Source organism: Orbicella faveolata, unplaced genomic scaffold, assembly GCF_042242905.1.
Source record: "Orbicella faveolata isolate gen_17 unplaced genomic scaffold, um_ofav_v1 contig_2, whole genome shotgun sequence".
Lineage (NCBI taxonomy): Eukaryota > Metazoa > Cnidaria > Anthozoa > Scleractinia > Merulinidae > Orbicella > Orbicella faveolata.
In genome coordinates, this window is record NW_028301547.1 from 30,324,849 (window position 1) to 30,345,788 (window position 20,940).

A 20,940-nucleotide genomic window follows, 5' to 3' on the forward strand; every position below is an offset into this window, starting at 1 on the left:
TGTTTGAAGGCCCGGGGGGAGGCGGTACTCAAAGAAAAATTTTGTGGGGGTGTGTGGCGCGCTTCCCAAAACCCTTAACCTCTTTATGACCAAAATCTGCGATTTTCGATAGCCTATTCGTGACCTGACCCTAAATCAATACCCTGTTTCAGGCCTGCCTTCTGCTTAGTTCCCTAGTTCACAGCGACTCAAAAGGCATCGTGAAGGGCTTTTGTTGATCAGTCTTATCATAATGAAAAAGAAGCTTCTTCTAATAAGACAAAGAATAGACTGCAAGGATGATACTACATGAAAAACGTTTCGAGACACCAACATGACAAGAACCGATAAAGCAGAATCGCAACAGTGGACAGCTGTTTTGCCGTTCTTGGTGCTCATCTGCACTGTGTAGCGAAGATATGTAACGCCAGCCCAAGAGCCAACGCACATAAATTGCAAAATGACCCATTCACTATATCAAGTTCAGTACTTTGAACTCACTTGCACCCCACAACACGCGTTCCCACATCACGTGTTTCAGGGCGCAAGGGGACAGCGTCATGATTGGTGTCTTGAAAAGCAAAAGATAAATGTGGCTGGACAAGGCCAGTCTAAACATTGAACCACATGGCCAGTGCCATGCTTTAAAAACGCAGCATGTCGGAACTGAAAAGTCCTACGTTGGCAGTGTTTATCGCATGTCTTTTTTTTATTTTTTTTATTTTTTTTATTGCAATATCTTACATTACATTACATTACATACAAAAATTACCTACTACTTACAATGTCAACGTAACTCACAATTTAACGATAATAACAAAACTTACAATACTAACATTATTTACGATTTTAATAACTTACATTACAATAATATCTTACATTACAATTTGTTAATATCTTTCATGTAACTGAGGGGTTAGCTACAATAGGAGGCTTTCTCACATATTAATTTGTGACTTAGATTTATGTTTCTCAATTTTAATTTTGTTTGTCAACATCGCCAAGAAAGCATCGAAATAAAACTCTTCTTCTTTTCTTGAGGCAGTATATAAATAATATTTGGCTATAATAATGCAGAGGTTTAAACCAAGATGACGAGCGAAGTTATCTGTCACGCCATATATTATTTCATTTTTATCGAGAGTGATTCTATCCCCATTTTTGGAGCTCCACCGATTAGTAAAGAGAGACCAAAAATGCTGAGCTTCAGAACAGGTAACAAAAAGGTGGGTTAACGTTTGTCTTTCTCCACAGAGGTGACATTTATCATGTTCCTTTAATGAATCTCTAAAAAGTGTCGAATTTCTGGGTAGAATGTGATGAATTATTTTGTATTGGAAAATGGCGAGTCTAGTCTTTTGTAACATTAAAGGGAAGGCTATAAATGAGTTGTATTGTATGTTCTTTTAGACTGGCTTCTTTCATCCTTCGCTCAGCTGTAGGTGTAACGAATTTATCCTTAACAAAGAATTTAGTTGCTGATCTGCAAGAGAGTTTACCTAAAGATATCTTATCCTTCTCAGAACGTTTTTCCAAGGGTTCAGTAACATTTCCTTTGAGAATATTGATCCATTTTTGAGGGACTGCGTGGCATAGACCGAAATAGTTTAAGAAGTTTGTGTTAATTTTGAACTTACTACGGAATTCCTCAAAAGTTAGGAATCTGTTACCTTGAAAAAAGTCTTCAATTTTAGTTAATCCAGCATCGTGCCATTTTTTGTAATAAATGGAATATCCTTCTATCTTTATGTGATGATTGTTCCAAACTATTTCATTCAGTACCTGCTTTTTGGTATTAGGAGTACTGCAGTTAATTTTTTGCCAGGCGCACAGAGCTTCTTTGTAGAAATCAATCGGTATATCAACTTTAAGTAGCTTTAAGTCAAAATTACACTGCAGAAGAAACAGACCACCAACTGGTTGTAGATAGGAAAGAGGGATACGACTCCAACTTGCGGTTCCATTGCTGTCACTTAATCTTCTTACCCAAACAACTTTAAGCGCTTCATTGATTATTTGAAAATCCGGCATGTCTAGCCCTCCCTGCTCTTTCGGCCCTATCATTGTTCTGTATTTAATTTTAGCTTTCTTATTCCATACAAATTGTTTATCGTATGTGGTCCATTGCAGTTTCTGGTTTCTCACTTATGTATTTTCGGACCGTAGGTCTTTTCAGATCCGATACAGTGCATTTGGATTTACAAACTGCGTTACCCCCCAGTGCCTTCAGAATTCCAGTCCAAGAGACCCCCTGTACCTCAGAATTCCAAGATGCCACCCGTGGTATAATGGTATGGATATTTTCTGGAATCACCCAATGGCCTATTAGGGAGGCTTGGATCTGCCTGAAAGGGCTACCTTTTTCAGGCTTCAGGTATATAAAAGTGTAAGGATTTTACAAGTTGAGGTATATGAAAGGGTAGCACAATCTTATCTGTCATTTAGTTATTTAAAAGGAACTTTAATTAAAGCATTTTGAAGATACACCTTATGGCTGTACTATTTCAAGGGAACATGATGAGATTTCCCCTTGGCGATTTATTCAGGGCCAGTTATGAAAGCATATGAAAGGGGTACCTGATTCAAAAATAGTATACAAAAGGAAAAGGGGTTGGATCTTGGTGCAGAGCCTCTCCATGTAAGACTTTGTAGAGTAACCCACCCCCCCTCCCCTCCCCCTTAAGGTAAAGTCTGCATACAAGCCAAGTGGCCCACCAGGTCGGAGCTTATCCCAGTTTCAGTAGCATGAAGCAACTGGGAGTATTTCTACTCCCTCCTGCACGGGATGCTAGTCCATTGCAGGGTTTACCGTTACCCCCAGCATTAAATTCGCCGGTACCCATTTATACACCTGGGTGGAGAGAGGCACTGCAAGGGTAAAGTGCCTTGCCCAAGAATACAACACAATGCCTCCGGGCAGGGCTCGAATACAGACTGCGTGATATGGAGTCGAGCGCACTAACCATGAGGCTACTGCACCTCTTCGATCAATTTAGCTACCTGATCAAATTTGAAGGAAACAGCTACCAAGTTGCATTATTTGCAGAAAAATTTAGAGACATTTGTATGAAAAATTTAAAATGCAATTCCTCACATTACAGCATATCTGTTGTTCAAAACTGATCTTAAAAAAAACCTTCTGCTAGGTATCTTTTCCTTGTAACTCACAAAACATGACATCAATCACCCTCTGGGTATGAGGGTATGGTTTGTGCACGCTGGTCTTAAATTGGGTGTTTTGCAAGCTACTTTTTAATCATCATATGATAATGAGGATTATCAGCATTGAGAATTGTAGCTCTTCTCAGTTATGCTTATGCCAACGTAAGTCAACTACAGCTTGTCAAATGTTCCAGGCTCTCAGGGTTTTCAAACTGAAAGTGAACAGAAGGAAGCTATAAACTGAAACAGCCAGTAAGAATCTTGACGTATTTTTTCTTTTTGGAGATAGGGGTACCTTGTAGCTTAGGTCTTACTATGCTACAATGAAATAATTCAATGGACTGAGATATCCATTAATTACATGCTGGTTTCCTTCCAAAAAATATCATGGACTATTGTTATGTAAGTAGAGTATTGAAGTGCCAGTGGTGTAAGTAACTCATATTGACAGTAAGTAATGTAAGTAATGATGTTTCACTTTGCAAAAAGAAAAGAGAGATTCTGATCTTTGGAGAAATTAAGATTTTCACTTATCCAATAATAGTCCCCATTGATCTCTAACAAAACCGCTCAATCACAGCACTTAAAGACCTCCTTGGGGAAGTTTAAAACTGGTTTCCAGGGAGAGTTTTTGGTGAAAGTCCTCCATAACCTAACAAATGAGTACCAAATGAAAAAACGGAATGGGAAAAAGAAAGATTCTGATCTTTAGAGTAATTAAGATTTTCACTTATCCAATGGTGCTTGATATCTAACAAAACTGTTTAATCACAGCACTTTAAGGTCTCTTGAGGGAGCATAAAACTGGCTTCCAAGGAGAGTTTTTGGTGAAGTCCTCCATAACTCCCCGGCTGTTTGAAAAGTGGATAACACCATCCACTGAATATGTGTAAATCACTATCCAGCAAATAATCTGGTTTGTTTTGTTAACATTTATCCACTGGATAGCAATTTATCCCATGGAGAACGTTATCCAGCCTTTGAACAACTGGGGCCAGGCCTGAATTTTACTTCCCTTTATCATTAGCACAGTAGTTGACTAATTATTGATTTTCGCTAACTCTGAAACTGTCACAAACATAACTAACATACACAAAACTGTACGGAGCAAGGTATATACTGCAAAGTATGTGAATGTTTGTAAGCACTCTCAAACTTTTGTGTGGGTGGAGATAACAAACATTCCTCAGCCATGGTTTGGATTAAGGAGGCATCCTTAACACAAGTTCTGCTCTTTGCTTCTTCATCCAAAACTTTGAAAAAGCTCTCCCACCCATAATAACTGCATTCTATCATCATTGTTGTCAGGGCGCAAGGATGCCTGCCTGGTGACCTTCTGGCTTCGACTAAGGCTTCAATGTAATCATGTTTACAGGAGTCTGTCCAGACATTGTAAATTGGCGTGGGAAATGGATTTAATTTGGACAGTGAATAGCTGCAAAGGATTCGACAAAGTCTGCCATTTCCGTCAGAAAATGGGTGAAGATCAAGAAGTTCAAACAGCAACCAAGCACATGTTTTGAATAAACTGTAAAAGTCATCAAAGTCCTTCAATTCCCCCTTGCCTTTAGTGCAAGAATCAAAGAGAAAATTGTACTTGTCAAGTAAGTTGCTCACAGCACTTTCCATATCTTCAGGGTTTGCATAGTAGTAGAGTTCACCCTTAAATTCCGTCACCCGTAGATTGTTGCTCATTCTTCCAGGTTTTGTAAAGCCCTTAGGGAGAGGGATGTCTTGTAGTATTAGACGATGCGTTTCCTCTAGCAAACTGACTTCCAGAAGTCCGTAATCGCTTGCTAGTTCTTCCTTGTTAATTTTAGCCAACAAGTTTTCATGGGCGACCCTTAAATTTATAGTTTCTTGTTCTTCGAGCGAGAAGAAGCTGTCCGAGTTCCTTCCAGAAGAACAATTTCTGAGAAAGGCCTCGGTCTCCGGAAAAGTGGTTAGCCCATGTCCTTCCTCCACGTTAACATGGTAAATAAAATTGATGAGAAACTTCTCCCGTACCTTAAGAGAGAGAGTGAGAGAAAAAAAAATTCTTAAATCAAGCTTTCCGACACAAACCACAAGCAAAGCCACGAGCGACTTTTTAAGTGATGGTGAAACAAGCGAAGTTTCACGCAGAGCGTTTTAACTTTTGGTTGAAGTGAACTGGGTTTGAGCGATAGGAGCGAAGTGACCGTACTTCGTATTAAAAACACTTACTTTCTTGACCAGCTCCTCGTTGTATGTATTCTTCGCTCTGGCTTGTTCCCATCTCGTGTGATACTCTTTGATCTGAGTGATCATTTCTGTAACCGTCTTCGGTTGCCTTTCATTCGTACGCGTATGCCACGACGGATTCTCCAAGGCGTCAAATGAAATATGGCTTTTTACCGGATACTCAGTAGTTCTACCCATGACTTACGTTTCTTACTTACGCTAGACTTCAAATGGTGCTGAAAAGGTTTATATCTTCGACGAAATTCGATTCAGGGGAAAGAGTTAATCAGTATACAAATAATTAACCGAAATAGGCGCGCGTTGGTACGATAATTCGTTGGTCCACGCAACAGCGGAAAGCAACGGTGACGTCAGAGGTTAACAATGGACAGATCGGAAACCATAAATGGATTATTACTCATCGCGAAAAAAGGTATGTTGTGTAACAGTCATCAAAGTTGCTCAACCACGTGCTTCTTTCAAAGATGGCGGATTCCAGGAGTAAACCCGTACGCGAGAGTCAACTCGATAAAAAACAGGTTCACAATAGTACAGAACATTAAAACTAAGTGTTTTACATCATTTCATTTTTACTGGGTGTAACTCTGAGGTTTTTGTATGACGTCTATTTAGGTAGAACTTGCTGTCCCAGCTCTTGTGAAATTCGTCGGTGAGAGGAAAGGCAAACAACTACGTCTGTTGAATGAACACGAGACTATTCTCCTGATCTTAGCATTGAAGAAAATTCCTAACCCAGATAAGAAGCCGAGAAAAATGTGAGTGCTCAATGATTTCCGCTCTAAAACCGCGTTTAATAATCAGAAATTTCGAACTCGACAGTCAATTTGTGCGATTCTTTTTAAGTTTTTTTTATTATTAATTAAGCTTCTTACGAGCTTAACTTAAGCGAACGTGTAGGCATTTATACTTCTTTGTAAGCCTTACTATCTAAGTACGTTACTTCTTTATTGTATTAATTAATGCCTAATACCAAATCAGAGATTGATGCCGACCTAAAAGAATCAAAAGCCGGGAGATCGCCAATTTTACCTTTTTTCGACCCCCAGAAAATTGTTCAAAGTAGAGATCTGCCAATTAAATCTCAAAAATGCATCAAATATCAAATATTTTGTCCCCAAAATGCCAAAAAATCAGCCAAAATATGTCTGAAGAATGTATCTTATGCGCTTTTATTTGTATTGTCTGGGAGATTTGGTGACCCGTACAGGAGAGTGGGAGATTCGGTCTGTATCTGGAAGACTCTCGGATAATCCGGGAAAGTTGGCATAGATGCTAAATCCTACAATTATCAGTTGAGTAAGGCACGATGGAGCTTTGCTGACAAAGATTTGGACTTAGAATTACAGTGTTGGCAAGGGCAACTTTCCTTGTTTCCAATGGTAACATATCTTTGCCTGCAATTTCCCATGCTTTGCTGCCAATGATGTCAGAGGCCAACAAGTTGGCTCTGGAAACGAAGCTAGTTGCTTGTGACAACAATACAAGTTGAGCGTTAAAACCTGGTCACCACACTTTTATTGTGCCTTACTTAACTGATAATCATAAGACTTTACAGTTCTACAATACCCAGGACAATAGCAAACATTTACAACTGGAAACTGTAAGCTGAGTTATTGACCAAACATCAGGTCAAGATGGTTGGTGTGTGTGTGTTTAGGACCCCGATGGAGTTGAGGTCCATAAATTCGTAAAAAAGAATAGGCCAATATCCAGTCATCTTGACCAAACAAGCTTGGTCAATAAGGGAGTAATACAACTACAATAATAACACTGTGAAGGTAGCCACTCACAGCACAGGATTTGGTTCATTTTGCCTGGTCACTGAGCTGGCCTAATAATAATGAAGCTTATTACCCTTGTTATGCTAACATTAAATTTGTCTTCTTGTTTGTTTTAGTCCTTTACCACACTCCTTACACTCAGACAATGTGGAGGTTTGTTTATTTTCCAAAGAGGATAGTGTAAAGACAAAGGAAATGTTGAAATCAAAAGATGTGGCAGTTAAAAAGGTATGACTCAAAAGGTGTTGATGCAGCTTGCTTCAAAGGCCAAAACTGATCAGAAAAAATACATAGCTGTTATACAAGAAATGGGAATTTAATGTTAATGTCAGGATGCTGACCTCTGCATCAAATGACAAAAGGTGTAAGTGCTGGTTCATTGTGTTATGTTCTTAGGCAAGTTGTCTAACTCTCATAGTGCCTCTCTTAACCAGTGGGTGTCTGGAAAACCTGAATAGCAAATTGCAAACAGTACACAGCCAGCAGCCAATAGTGATGAATAGTCACCAATAGTGCCAGGGAATACGTGTAGTCATGGTTAGCCTAAATACCCTCCATTAATTTTAGACTACCTATAATACACTGTAGTACATTTTACTTACACTATTGTACATGTACACCAGTGGGCTCTGAGAGAATAAAGCAGGTGACCTTAGTGCGACCTCAGCGATTTTGCAGCTTTTCTCTTGCTACTTTTTTTACACATGAACAAATTCCCGTGAAAACCATTTCTATTGAACTGTACGAATGAATGACAAGTTACCCCTTAATTTGTTAACACTTTGTTTGCACAAGCCTTGTTTGCCTGTGTCAACCAATTTGACAAATTTCCCTGCATAAGTTTTTAGATTTAAGCTGCAATTTATACTCATTGTATTATGGATTATCCAATAACATCATGGTTTTGTTGAAATTCCTTGAGTTTGTTTTTGAGTGGTGCGCTCAAGGAAGGCTTTTTTTGCCATATGAAATCTTGTCAGTGGAAATCTACCTGTATGGTTTATTGGTCATTAGAATGTTGATTTGCCACTTTGAAGTTGACTCCTGCATTGTGAATTCAATATATTGGGAGTCCATAACGTAAGAATGGTATTGTTTTATTTAATTTCTTTTTTTTTTTGCTTTTTTTTTTTTTTTTTTTGCTTTCTACTGTTACTAGGTCATTTCCCTGGCCAAACTTCGCAAGAATTATCAGTCATTTGAATCTAAACGACACCTCTGCTCCTTGTATGATGTGTTCATTTGTGATGATGCAATCTACCATCTGTTACCCAAGTTACTTGGCAAGGCATTCTTCTCAAAGAAAAAGTGAGTGTTTTTATTTACAAAACATGTATGGACATAAATAGGAATCAATATTCATGCAGAGACAGCAGAACATGATCTATTTATGCATTGTTACATGTGTACTTGTATTAGAGCTAAATTTATTTTAATTATACTTTGTCAAGGCTTCTTAGCAGCACAAAGTAAGATATAGCTTTCAGAAACCACACAATGTGTTTGAAATTCATATTATATTAACATCATCAGGTTACAAGAATACCAACAGAAAATGAGCAATATAACACTAAAATAACACAAACTAATTAGTATGAAAAATGATACATTAAGATTTTAAAGAAGGCTGTTCCCAAAGGATGTGTATGGCTTCCTTGATTTTTGAGTTATTTTTTTGTAAAAAAAATACCTCTTAGTCGGCGCGTCGGGTATGTTATGGCCGGGTCAATGGGTGAGTGAGTGAGTGAGTGAGTGAGTGAGTGAATGAGTGAGAGATGTATGTATGTCACACCAATCAGATTGGATCTACTATGAACAGCCAATCAAATTTCTTGTTGTAAAGGTAAATGGTACGTGAGAAACACAAGGTATGTATAAACACAAGGACTTTGGTAATTGAAAAATAAAGAGTGACGTGTATGTTGCCGGTTTGTGATTTTTAGTCCGGTTTGGGGGGGAGTGTGACAGTTACATACGTACATTGGGTTGTTTTAGAGTGCATAATTTTCAGTGTAATGGTGGCTAGTTATGAACAAGATGACTCATGAGTTTTGAAGCAGTTCATGAGTAGTAGGCAAATGGCAAGAGATATTTTTATTTTTAATTACAAAGGGTAACTTGATAGTTTTGTTTTTCACGAGGAGTTAATTCAATTAGAGGTCACGAATCGTCGGTTCTAGTTCTTAGGACATGTTTTAGAGGAGACGAGACTATTTAGATTTGAAGCAGTTGTAACGTTTACAATAGTAAGTGCAGGTAACGACTGTTTTGTTCTTATTGCATGCAAATATAACGAGATATTTTTATTTTTTAGTTACAATGGGTAATTTGACACTCTTGTTTTTCACAAGGTAGTAAATTAAATTAGAGCTGACGAATCGTCACCACTTGTTCCCACGAGATGTTTGCTATTTTTAGTTACAAATGGTAACTCGACACTTTTGTTTTTCAATGGGAGTAAATTCAATTAGAGCTTACAAGTTATCGGCTATTGTTCCCAGGATATTAAACAAAAAAGCTTTTATTTCTAGAGTGTTTTTACGTCTCTGCAGTAGCAGTTTAATATTTTTATTTGATGGGCATTTTATGACATTCTTTTCAGTCCGATATTTTTAAAGGTAAAAAGTATGAAAACTGTTCAAATGTTCTTTGAAGACTGTGTGGCACCAAGTTAAAGTGCAATTTAATTAAATCAGACTTTCAACGTGTCAGAGAGGTTTTTTCTCTTTCTTTCAATTTTCGGTGAAGTAGTGTTGTTGCGTTGTGTTGTGTAAAAAGGGTAAACTTACGACTCGTATAAAATGCGAAAAGTTCTCTTAACTTGAGTATTTTTGAGCAAAAATTCCTCTTGGGGGCTGGAAGGGCTCCCGAGGGGGTACTCCCAGAAAAATTGGTTCGGGGTGTGGAGCCCACTTCCCAAAACCCTTACCCTATTTATGACCAAAATCTGCAATATTCCTTACCCTATTTATGACCTGACCAAAAATTCGAAACCCTATTTACGACCTGACCCTCAAATCAAAACCCTGTTTCAGACCTGCGTTATAATTAGCTCCCTAGTTCAAACCAATGTTAAATTATCGTAAAGATATAAATTTGTGAAGGGCTTTTGTTGATTTTCTTTTCGATAATGATGAAAAAGTGGCTTCTTCTTAAAGCATACCCATATCAAGGCTAGAGTGCAAAAACCGTACCCTATTTATGACCAAAATGACCAAAATCAGCTAAAATCGATACCCTATTCATGACCAAAACGGCTGAAAAACCATACCCTTCGGGGCCAAACAGACCTATATAACCCATATAAGGGAGTCCCCCCCCCCCCCCGGGGGGGAAGCGCTACGTGATCGGTGAGTGAGGAAGTTATGCATGTGCGCGTGTCAGACCAATCACAGTGTGGGTTGTATCAAAGAACGAATAAAATTGCCTGTTAGAAAATAAGATGGTACCTACATTAATCTGGAGACGTGTCAGATTACTGTAGTTTGTTCAGTCAAACATTTTATGGCTTACTATTTAGTTATCTTACCATTACCGATGTAACATCGTATGTACATCATAAACTCCCAGTTTCTTTCTTGCTGTACATCGCAACCAAAAAACTTGTCAAATCAACCAAATCATTACCGTAAACAGTTCCATGAATGCTCCTATCTCTGAGACTTATAGTTCACAAAAAAATAACTCTTGCACGCCTTGCGTGCCTATGTTTAATTGGTAGCTGGTGGAAGTCGAGTCAAGAATTTCGAAACATTCTTCTGAACAAAGGGAGTGACAATTATCAGAACCCTTAGGTGTTTAAATTTATGGGTCGGAGTGCTTGTCTGAGTAAAGATGTTCGCGGTGTGGGTGGCAAAGTGTCTGTTGGTTTCGCCAACATAACAGGCGCTACAGCCTGCACATGAAAACTTTTAAATAACTCTCGATCGCAAGCCCACAGTAATAGGATCCTTGACTCCAAACAACCTTATTTTAAACGGGGCAAACACCAACCCAATGTTTAAATTGCTGCAAAAGTTTTCAACTAAATTCTGAATCCTGTATTGCATGGTGATAGAAAAAGGCCGATGTGAGCAAGGAAAAGAGGAGGCAAAATAATTATTCAGAAATCGTCTGACAACATTTTAAATAACAGAAGTAGGGAACAATTTCCTTCTCAATGTGGTAGTAAGATTATTTATGTCAAGGTGAAATCCTGCCCAGATGTTGTTGATTTTAACCATTTTGTCCATCAGTGTGTGCACTAATCCTAATTTGTAACTAAAGGGTACAAAACTATAAAAGTTGGTGAGGCTAGCTAGCTAGGTTTTATTGTAACTTACAACTACATGTAACAGCCTAGCTAAGTATTTATGTACACCAGTGAACCTTCACATTCCTAGTGGACTATTTTGCTCAGGACACTTTTACCTTTGTTAGCGAAGTCACTAGACTTAATACTTTAAACAAGTTTGTAGTTTCCTTTTGACATCAAAAGTCTCTTCATCAACATTCCTCTCACTGAATCTATTGAATTAGCTGTAGATGATATTATGAAAAGTGACCCAGATATCAAATCAAGATGGGAAAGGTTCACTAAGTTATTTTTCTATGCCCACACCCATTTTTTTCCTTTTTGGGTAACTTTTGTACAGTAAATGTTTCTGTTATGTTTGAAAGTATTTCTCACCTATACAAATTATATGAAGTTTAAGGGATGTTCTAAATTATATATTTTGTATCTATAGGCAGACTTTATGATTAAAGTTTGTATTTGCCTGTAGCTTGAGCTAGATTCTTTTGTTTACAGCTGTGGTAGTTTCTAGAGACGTGTGTTTAGAGGCAATGATGTCTAACAGCCCATCGTGTAGTGTGAATGGTTCAACATTCACACTACACATACAGTACATGTGTACAGGTGGCATAACACTGCAGTTTTATTGACTCTTTGGCTAGTATAGCTGCAGCCTGAATTTCAATGGTTGCTTCATGTCACACACTCCCTTAAAGTCAAGAAAACTCAAGCTGCTAACACGTCCAGTCCAGGCACTTTTGCCATTACTTTCAAACTAAGTTGTCATTATCATCCAATAGCATTTTATTTAAAAAATCAAATGAAGCAAACCACACCAGACCTTGTTGTCCAGAGAATATTAATCACAATGTGTAATTATGAACTATATTGGTGACCATTGTTTGTTACATTTTCTTATAGATTTCCCATCCCAGTTGATTTAAAGAAAACAAACTTGAAGAAAGAAATAGACAAAGTTCTTCAGTGTTCTCTGATGAGCTTAGGACATGGACCTTGCAGGTAATTGCATTATTATGACTTACAGTTACTTGTTGTGTTTAGAAATTTGTCACATGTATGACATCCATGTGATGTACCTGGCTTACAAAGTCTCTATACTTGTTTTGTAATTAGCTAGGCTGCCCAGGGCGAGACCAGTTCATGAACGTAGTAGTTATTTAGTACCTTTATTGAATCTGGGGTTTTGCTAAATGTAAATAATTCATCCTGTACATCCAATCCAACAACTTCTTGAGAATCTGGCGTTGTTGCAGAGTTGCTGTCTGTCTACTAGCAGCGCATTTTGTTCCTTATATTTGGTCTGACAATCATTTCAAGTTAAAAAAATAATAATAGCTGATTGTCTACAAAGTCCTGATTTAGCTGTTTTGCGTCCTGGGCAGACAGAAACAGCTGTTTTATTTTTGCAATGCATGCAATCATGGATCAACACTGCATCTTTAAATTCAAAGTATTTTTCTGTGTCATTCAAGTGTTTTAAGTTTGTAAGTGGGATTGTAAAGCCTGGACTCTTTAATATGACATAAGTACAAGCATTTAAGCATAACGGTAGTGAGAATGCCCAGGACACAAGCATAAGCACGGAGTCATGTACTGCAGAATGGATAGTTGCCTTATTTTCGGTTCCATACCTCTTCAAAACAGTAAAACAAGATTCAGACTTTTTCTTATGCTTCTAGCAGCACCTTCGCACTTGACAAGCACAAGAAGAACAAAATCTTTTGTTCTTCATGTGCTCATGCTTGTTTTTTGGGTGCCTTCACTACCATTATGCTTACGCTTGTACTTGTGCTTACATGTATGTTGTAGTGAAAATCAGGCTTAACAGAATTGTTTTTGCATGGAGATACTCTTGTTGTCAGTTTGTTTTTTGTGTGCTTTCCCAATATATAGCTTTAGATCTGTTCAGTTTTTTTCCTTGTTTCTAATTCTTTTATTTATTTTATTATTATTATTATTTTTTTTCATTGCAGTGCAATCAAGGTGGCCCATACTGGGCAGACGATAGAACAATCTGTGGAAAATGTTGTAAGCGCTGTCAGTGAAATTGCCAAGATCGTCCCAAGAGGCTGGAATAACATCCAGTCTTTAAACCTCAAAACATCTGACTCAATATCTCTTCCAATCTACACTTCACTTCCAGAGAAATCTCTGGCCATAGAGGATACACAGCCACCAAACAAAAAGAGAAAAATGGAGACTTAAAATGGAATTTTACGAGAAGTTTGTGAGCTAGGCGCAATAGCAAAACGATGCAGCCTCAATAAATTGTGGCATTTGTATTTGGGTTCAGTATGCAAGACATATTGCTACCTTTAGAAGCCATAAATGGTACAATCAGCGATTTTTTGTGAGGCAAGAAAGATGACTGGTTTATTGTGATCTCACTGTATACTGTGAAATTTCATCATGTGTCTTACATGTAGGTTTTGCAAAGACAAAAGCTGCTTACGACTAATCCGACGGTATATATCAATAAACTGTAATAACTTTAATTTTGTCACAAGTGTCCCTTGACCAAATTAAATGCAAACGCGATAACAGAAGTTTTTACTTGTTCTATAGACTTGTCATTTACAAATACAAAGCACAGACCTGTGGGAGATAAGTAACATATGTAACAGCCATGCAGTGTGCAAGATTCGAATTATGGACCATATGCAACTGAAACTCTTATAAGCTACCGCCTCAGGGTCGAATAGGTTTTCATAACTAGAAATAGCAGCTTACGAGAATGAGCTCTTGAAAGTGACCCCTTTCTGAAACAATAGCGGGTGGTCACTCACTAAGGCTAATCTGCCCAGCACAACAGAACGGAAGTCATCCGAAATCAACCATGTTACGCACGCCCTACTCGCTAATGGTTATCCACCTGCTCTCAACTCCAGCATCTGAAATAAAAACCTTCCCTGGAAATTATACCATCACCGAAGGAATTTGATTGAAATTAAAGCCTCTCACGGTCCTTGTATATGTTCGTGATGTTACTGACAGAACCACTAGCCTGTTCGCAGGCTCATCTTTGAGCGGAGTCACGTACGGGCGCTAGCGACGAACTGCGAGCCTGCTCGCAGGCTACACAACCACACATATCTTACATGACCTTACTAGACCCTGCTACAAGAATTCCCTTCTCCAGAAGATTAGGCTTCCCATTGATCTTCAGAATATGGTACATAAAATTCCTTATGTCAACTGTCCTTGGTGCTACATTGGCGAAACTAGGAGGTGTTTTTCTACGAGCAAAAAAACATAACGGAATGTAAAAACACGAGAAAAAGGTCTTCGACAACACCAGTGTAACGGACAAAGAAAATTGTCAAGTTTGAAAAACTAAGGAATCATAGCACGTACACTGCAAACACTAACGAAGCAGACAATGACTCAAAGCTATGCCAAAACAATATCTATTCTTTTAAAATTAGCGCATTTGTTCCTTATTTATCCCTTGTTACCTTTTTTCACACTTTCGTTTCGCATATATTTTTAATCTCGCGCTTTTACTGTTTGAGTTTTTAAAGGCTTTAGGCTGTAAACGGAAAGCTTACGTTTTAATATTCTTCCCCAGAGAACGTTTTCACTCGTAAATTGTTAGCCAAGAAATTAAATAGATCTATCTTGACTTTCATGGATACCGAGTATTAAGCATGCAATACTATTGACAACAGTGAGTGGAGTCTGCTTTCCCAGAGCGTTTGCAATGGACGTGTTATAATTTGGGTTCGATGAGTAATTCTCATTTACTTTGTGAATCCGAATGAGTCAGTTTCAGTCAGTTTCGAGTATATCGCCGAAGTAAACTTTTTAATACTTTGTTACAGCGATTTAAAATTGATTAGCTCTCAACTCAGCGTATTTTAACAAGCGGTATATATTCGAGTATATCGAAGATAGAGCAACTTTTGAATACTCAGAGCGATTTCAGTTAGTTATTCGATGAGGTTTCTTGTTATTCACTTGAAATAATAATTCAAAAGCGTGCATATAAAGAATGTTTGGCAAATTAGCATCATTATAGCCTTAAATTAAGGTATGTCCGCCATTTTGAATAATTAAATACAGCCGGTGCCAGAAACTCGTTTGTCCAGTTTAGCTATGACGTCAGTGCTTCCTCATTGGCTCACAGCTAAGCCTTTTGTTCTTTCGCTTTATAAGCGCGACACCACCCGGATGGTTGGGCGGCTAGTTAACTCCACCACAATATACCATATGAATGCTTGATAAGTTATTTCCCGCCTACATAACATTAATTTCCTCCACATGCATATACCTACAATTCCTGCATAACATAACCCCAGATATATACCTAAAACATCCCTCAGCCTGCATCTGATTAAACCAGCAAAATTTCTCGCCCCCAGAAATAACTCGATATATACACGGCCTCCCAGATATATACCTACACAGCCTACATCTCAATCCCTCACGTATATCTGCATCGCCTACATCTCATTAATCCCCCCATATTACCTACACAGCCTGTATAACATTATAGTTTGTTTGAAAGTTACATTTTTATTAAGTTATGTGAAACCCACATTTCATTAATCCCCCTATATATATCTGCACGATCTATATCCAATTAATTCCCCCACACATACCTACATTTTTATTAAGTTATGTGAAACCCACATTTCATTAATCCCCCTATATATATCTGCACGATCTGTATCCAATTAATTCCCCCACACATACCTATACGGCCTGCATAACATAATATCTTGTTAATAAAAAATTACATCAAGTTAATGGAAAAAAAAGTAGCTTTCTGAAAGCTGCTTTTTTATTACCGTTGAACTGTTGACCTTTCTGTTAGAAGGTTTTTCAAAGTTAAAGTTCATTGATCTCCTGTTTTTGAAAGTTAAAATCTAGTAATCTCTTGTTAAAATTATACACATATTTATATTCTAACATTTGTCATACAATGCAATGTGTTCATCGACTCGAATCGCCAGAACACTACAGATCCTGATCCGTGGAAGAAGGTCCTGTAATGTGAGTCGGGTGGGTCGGGTGGGCTGTATTATTGACCATCTCTAAGTCCCGAGGTTCAGGGAAAGGATGTACCCTGGGTAGTGCGGAACAAGAGCAGAATATCATTGCCTTCACCTTCTCCCTGAATTGTTGATTTAACAAAGCGTAGACGAACGGGTTGACAGCGGAATTGAACAAGATCATTATGTTGGCACAGGCAATTGGGACGAAACCAACGTTGTAGGATGTTGTGTAATGTAAGACGTAGACAATTGAGGCCGTGCCCCAGCAGATCCCAAATATGGCAGTGACAGCTACGACCATCAAGGTAACACGCTTCCGCACCCTAATGACACCCTGTGTATGGAGAAGTACAAATCTGATCAAGATAGCATATCCGAATCGATCAATAAAGCTAATGTCAATCGTTGAAAAATACTTCAAACAGTCTTGTTTAAGTTTAGTGAGTTAAAAAACACTCATGGCGAACTGATAAATGCAGGAGCGATACATGATAATAATTAATGTAATGTCTTTTTATCAATTGATGCCATTTTTTTTCAGATACTGCTTGGCAGTGAGCAGAAAAAAAGGAGATAAGTAAACAAAATTGCATAATGATCCCCTAACTTATTTTTGTTTTAAAGGCTCTTTTGGCGGGGCAGATTTTCTTTTCCTTTTAAAGGAGCTCAGTCGTGGTGTTTTGAGTTATTTTGTCCAGGCAGAAAATTGCATTTAAACTGAAAGAAACCTGAAAATAGTATTTTACTAAGATAGAAAAACACCAAAGTGATTAAAATAAAGCGAAAAGGGACAAGGAGGGTCAAGGATGGAGAAAATTAACACGGATTACAATCAACGAACTTGAAAAATTTAGGTTAAACTTTTCAAGATGCGCAAACTGTGGCGTAGCTCCTTTGATCTGATTGTTTGAGCTTGCCAGTTGAGTGTGATTTGTCTTGCTAAAGTCTTCAGGTCCATACTGTATGGCATGATACAGCTATCGTGACACTGACCTTTTGTTGGCAGGTGAGTTGAGTGTCGTCATTACGTTTGAACCACAAAGTCCGCACGACTTTGGAGTACAGAAAAACCATTATTGCCAAGGATAGATTAGTCAAAGCTATCCACGTAAGAGGGTAAGCCTTCTCCATCCACCGCTCAGGAAAGATTTCCACGCAGTAGTGACTGTTGTCCTGTGTCCCAATCGTCGTGACAAGGAACAGTGGAATATTGAAGATCAAGGAGAAGGTCCAAATGCCAGGAATAATAATCTGAAATGGCAAAGTGTCAACCTCGTAGTAGGAATCTTCATTATTGAAGACGCTAGGGCAAGGGTATATCTTGAAAAAATGCACCTCTTAGTTTCAAGTTCGCCCAATGACAAAAAATGCCTTAAACGTCCCATAGAAACATTAAATTCCAGGCAAGACGACCATTTGATTTCCGTGTATTTATAATAACCAAATGAAATTCACGAAGCGAGTTTCCCGAGTCACACTGCTTTTGTGGTTCAAGAGCAAGTTGTTTAAAGAGAAGTGAAGATTCAGAGATGTAAGACTGCACCGGGAAAGTTATATAAAAAAGCGCTTCATCTAGGGATAGTTTTTTAAGTGACCTACCTTCAGTTTACGTTTTGTAAGCTCCCCTTTGTTACCAAGAGGATACAATACTGCATAATATCGTTCAACGGCGATTGCAGCTAAAGTACAAACCGAGGAGGTTGCTACAACCCATGCAGTGATTCCAGCTGTCAGCAGTTTACATAAAACTGTACCAGTCCCACCGTCTGGGTGTGTGAGACTGAATTGAAAAAAAAATCTTGGGATCATAAAGGCGGCGTACAAGACATCGGCTACAGCCAGGTTTACAAGAAGATAATTTATGGAAGCCCTGCAGTATTGAAAAGCATTTAGTAAGTTCAGTTTTGTTAGGCTTACATGTGTCTAAGCAACTTTGATGTAACAATTTAAAATCACAATTCATCTTCTTATAATTATTCAGCAGGATCGGTAATAATTTGCAAAGCTTTTCCAACAACTTAGCGAATGCCATTTTTCAATTTTGAAATATCATAAGCAGAATTTCCTACTTTTAACTCGTAAATTGCACGTCGTGTGCAACGACTCCTGAGGCAACCGACCGCAAGGTAACCGTATCTGTCTTTGTTTACTATTTTCATTTTTTTCTTCTGTTGTTCTTCTTTTCACCGAGAAAAGTAAGAATTAGAATTAAGCCTAGCGTGATACGTGATAAACTGGGTTCGACTTCACGCCGGTTCGTGTACTCGAGTGGGTCAGCTTACAATTTCCTCGTTCATCAGTCTTCGTTCAACGATGGTCTTAACATTTCGTCGCAGCAGGTCATTTCATTTTGTTTGAAGTTACAATATGCCCCGCTCAATATAAGTTTTTTCGCGAAAAGTCGGTAAGTTAGTAAAGACAATTCATTTCGTCTTATTGGCTAAGACTGAAATGTTCTAGTTCTTAATCAAAAATATTTTTGAAAGAAAACACTTTTCCATACGGTGTTTCCTTTTTTTATTCACATTTTACTAGCTTCAGTTGAGATGGTATTTATGAAAAATTGCGTGATATGAATTAAAAGGCCAAGCGCGTACTTTCTTTTCAACCTTTTATATCTTCATCATTTCACACTATAGCCAGTGAAAAGTATTATGGTAAAGAACATTTTCTTGATCTTATCGCTGGGAAAATGGCAATAAATGCAAATAATAGGTCTCACATGTACAGGCTCGGGAATATTGGAGGTTCCAAATATTGCAAATAAGAAACGTTAAATTTAAATTGTTACGCATTCTTGTCCAAGTGTTTCTTTCTATAGTTCCTAAAGTTGTGCATCCAAAGTATTTTCAAGTCTTTAATTCACGAGTTGTCTCGTAGAGGCCTTTGATCATTATTGGAATCATTTGTCTACCAACGTTGGCATTCTCTCTTTAATTTTCCCCACCTTCGGATTTTTGTTACTAATTTTCCCCAACTTTTTCGATTACGTACCAATGTTTGGTTTCCCCTCGTTATTTAAACAAAACTGTCTTTTTTTTTTTAGTATTAATCTTGAACCTTGTTGTCGGCATCATTGTATTTTCGACATACCTCATATCTCGATTTTTCTTTATGATCGCACAGACAAGAGAGTTTCCAATGATATCCACAATGACGAGTACGGAGTGTACGGTTGTTATGGCAACACTAGCTGTTTCGGACATGATGGAAGGACGTCGTTGGTTACGTAGTTCCTTGACCTGAGTGCTTCAATCGATAAGAATACGTTTGTTAGTAATCAAAAACCGACCAAAGTAAAACCCAGGAAAAACCTGTCAAAATTTAATCAATCTTTTGCACTGTTTTCGTTTAAGCTTTTACAGCCCAGTTAGGATCAAAACCTTTATTTCAATCTTTTTTCTTACGAGAAAGAAAAGTCAACAAGAGAGCAGACGGTCCATTTTTGTTTTTTTTACAGTGACAAAAAAGCAAAAACAATCAAACGCGGAATTCAGACGAGAGAATATGCTTGATAAAAGTACAATCTGGATTTCTTTAATCCAAAACGATTTGACAATTCATGGCCTAAAAAATTAAATTACATGAAATGATAGACTAACTCAGAAATAGAAATAAAAAACAAATTATATAAGTCACCTTTATCTCTTGAAAATTCCCTGAGTCATCATCGACTTCGGTTCAATGTCATCAATACTTCGACGATAAAACCGACTCAGTTCACCTAGTTCCAGGAAAAACTTTGAAAACTGCGTGTTATTCGTTTCAAAGTTAAATCATTCCGCAATAGCATCCTATTCTGGAGAATTGAGATGCAAAAACATTAAATACGCTGTAAACAAACTGGCAAGTTTTTTAAAATCCACATGTGACAGCATCACTTGAGTGTATGATAGTGCGGTGGTGCGATAAAAATTACCCAATGAGCGTGCCAGAAAATGTGACAGTTACTGTAAGAAAAATATACTCACATTATTTTTAGTTTCTCGACAGGTGTGAGCTGTAAAGGAAAGCTTCGATATCTACCCTCGATGTATTTAAATCTAATGTTTTCGTTATATAATAAAATTTGTCCATTTTATCGCTACTGACATTTCTCTTGTGCCAAGATTACAAATGTTGTAATTATCGCAAGTAATACCGTATTTTCGCCATTAACACCCCTGGCGTTATTTCAAACTTGGCTTTGTAGATCCGGCGTTTATTGATTTGACTTTAATTTTGTAGATTATTCGAGCCTGGAGTTTTTTATTCTTTACTTTTGAGAACTAAATATATCTTATCTTTATATCTAACGTCTATTATACCGCTTATTATGTTGTGGTTCAATATTACCCTTGGTGCAACTTGGTTTTTCCCTTTGTTTCATGCAAAATATTACCATACGCCAGAACAAAGGAATATACCAAAATGTACCAAGGGAAAAATTGAACCATAACATAAACATTCCTTGAGGGTCTTTTTTTGTAAATCTATCTGTGAGATCCGGCATCGAAAAATCACG

The 20,940-nt window shown here is 37.8% G+C and overlaps 3 protein-coding genes across 3 annotated transcripts; 1 reads left to right on the forward strand and 2 right to left on the reverse strand.

Moving 5' to 3' along the window:
- Positions 1 to 682: 682 nt before the first annotated feature.
- On the reverse strand, positions 683 to 5,714 carry LOC110063939 (uncharacterized). Its single transcript, XM_089290769.1, has 2 exons — positions 5,347 to 5,714; positions 683 to 5,148 (listed from the first exon to the last, which is right to left on the reverse strand). Exons 1-2 carry the CDS (start codon positions 5,539 to 5,541, stop codon positions 4,225 to 4,227), a joined length of 1,119 nt encoding a protein of 372 aa, XP_089146895.1. The 5' UTR covers positions 5,542 to 5,714; the 3' UTR covers positions 683 to 4,224.
- Positions 5,715 to 5,786: 72 nt separating this feature from the next.
- Positions 5,787 to 13,985, forward strand: LOC110063940 (ribosomal L1 domain-containing protein 1-like). Its single transcript, XM_089290777.1, has 6 exons — positions 5,787 to 5,882; positions 5,977 to 6,119; positions 7,262 to 7,373; positions 8,305 to 8,453; positions 12,340 to 12,438; positions 13,413 to 13,985. Exons 1-6 carry the CDS (start codon positions 5,829 to 5,831, stop codon positions 13,642 to 13,644), a joined length of 789 nt encoding a protein of 262 aa, XP_089146903.1. The 5' UTR covers positions 5,787 to 5,828; the 3' UTR covers positions 13,645 to 13,985.
- Positions 13,986 to 16,010: 2,025 nt separating this feature from the next.
- LOC149112782 (tachykinin-like peptides receptor 86C) lies at positions 16,011 to 20,349 on the reverse strand. The gene is made up of 5 exons (XM_089290772.1): positions 20,076 to 20,349; positions 19,530 to 19,685; positions 18,036 to 18,306; positions 17,430 to 17,687; positions 16,011 to 16,770 (listed from the first exon to the last, which is right to left on the reverse strand). The coding sequence occupies exons 2-5, from the start codon at positions 19,640 to 19,642 to the stop codon at positions 16,399 to 16,401; spliced, it is 1,014 nt and encodes a 337-aa protein (XP_089146898.1). The 5' UTR covers positions 19,643 to 19,685; positions 20,076 to 20,349; the 3' UTR covers positions 16,011 to 16,398.
- Between the last annotated feature and the right edge of the window lie 591 nt (positions 20,350 to 20,940).

What these genes read in the sequence shown, in the direction of transcription:
- LOC110063940 (XM_089290777.1), top strand. Translation starts at nt 5,829, where the DNA reads ATGGCGGATTCCAGGAGTAAACCCGTACGCGAGAGTCAACTCGATAAA. An exon ending in GCATTCTTCTCAAAGAAAAA is followed by an intron (nt 8,454 to 12,339) that starts GTGAGTGTTTTT and finishes ATTTTCTTATAG; the next exon opens with ATTTCCCATCCCAGTTGATT. An exon ending in TTAGGACATGGACCTTGCAG is followed by an intron (nt 12,439 to 13,412) that starts GTAATTGCATTA and finishes TTTTCATTGCAG; the next exon opens with TGCAATCAAGGTGGCCCATA.
- LOC110063939 (XM_089290769.1), bottom strand. Translation starts at nt 5,541, where the DNA reads ATGGGTAGAACTACTGAGTATCCGGTAAAAAGCCATATTTCATTTGAC. An exon ending in ACGAGGAGCTGGTCAAGAAA is followed by an intron (nt 5,149 to 5,346) that starts GTAAGTGTTTTT and finishes CTCTCTCTTAAG; the next exon opens with GTACGGGAGAAGTTTCTCAT.
- LOC149112782 (XM_089290772.1), bottom strand. Translation starts at nt 19,642, where the DNA reads ATGTCCGAAACAGCTAGTGTTGCCATAACAACCGTACACTCCGTACTC. An exon ending in TTACAAAACGTAAACTGAAG is followed by an intron (nt 17,688 to 18,035) that starts GTAGGTCACTTA and finishes TTGCCATTTCAG; the next exon opens with ATTATTATTCCTGGCATTTG. An exon ending in AACTCACCTGCCAACAAAAG is followed by an intron (nt 16,771 to 17,429) that starts GTCAGTGTCACG and finishes CTCCATACACAG; the next exon opens with GGTGTCATTAGGGTGCGGAA.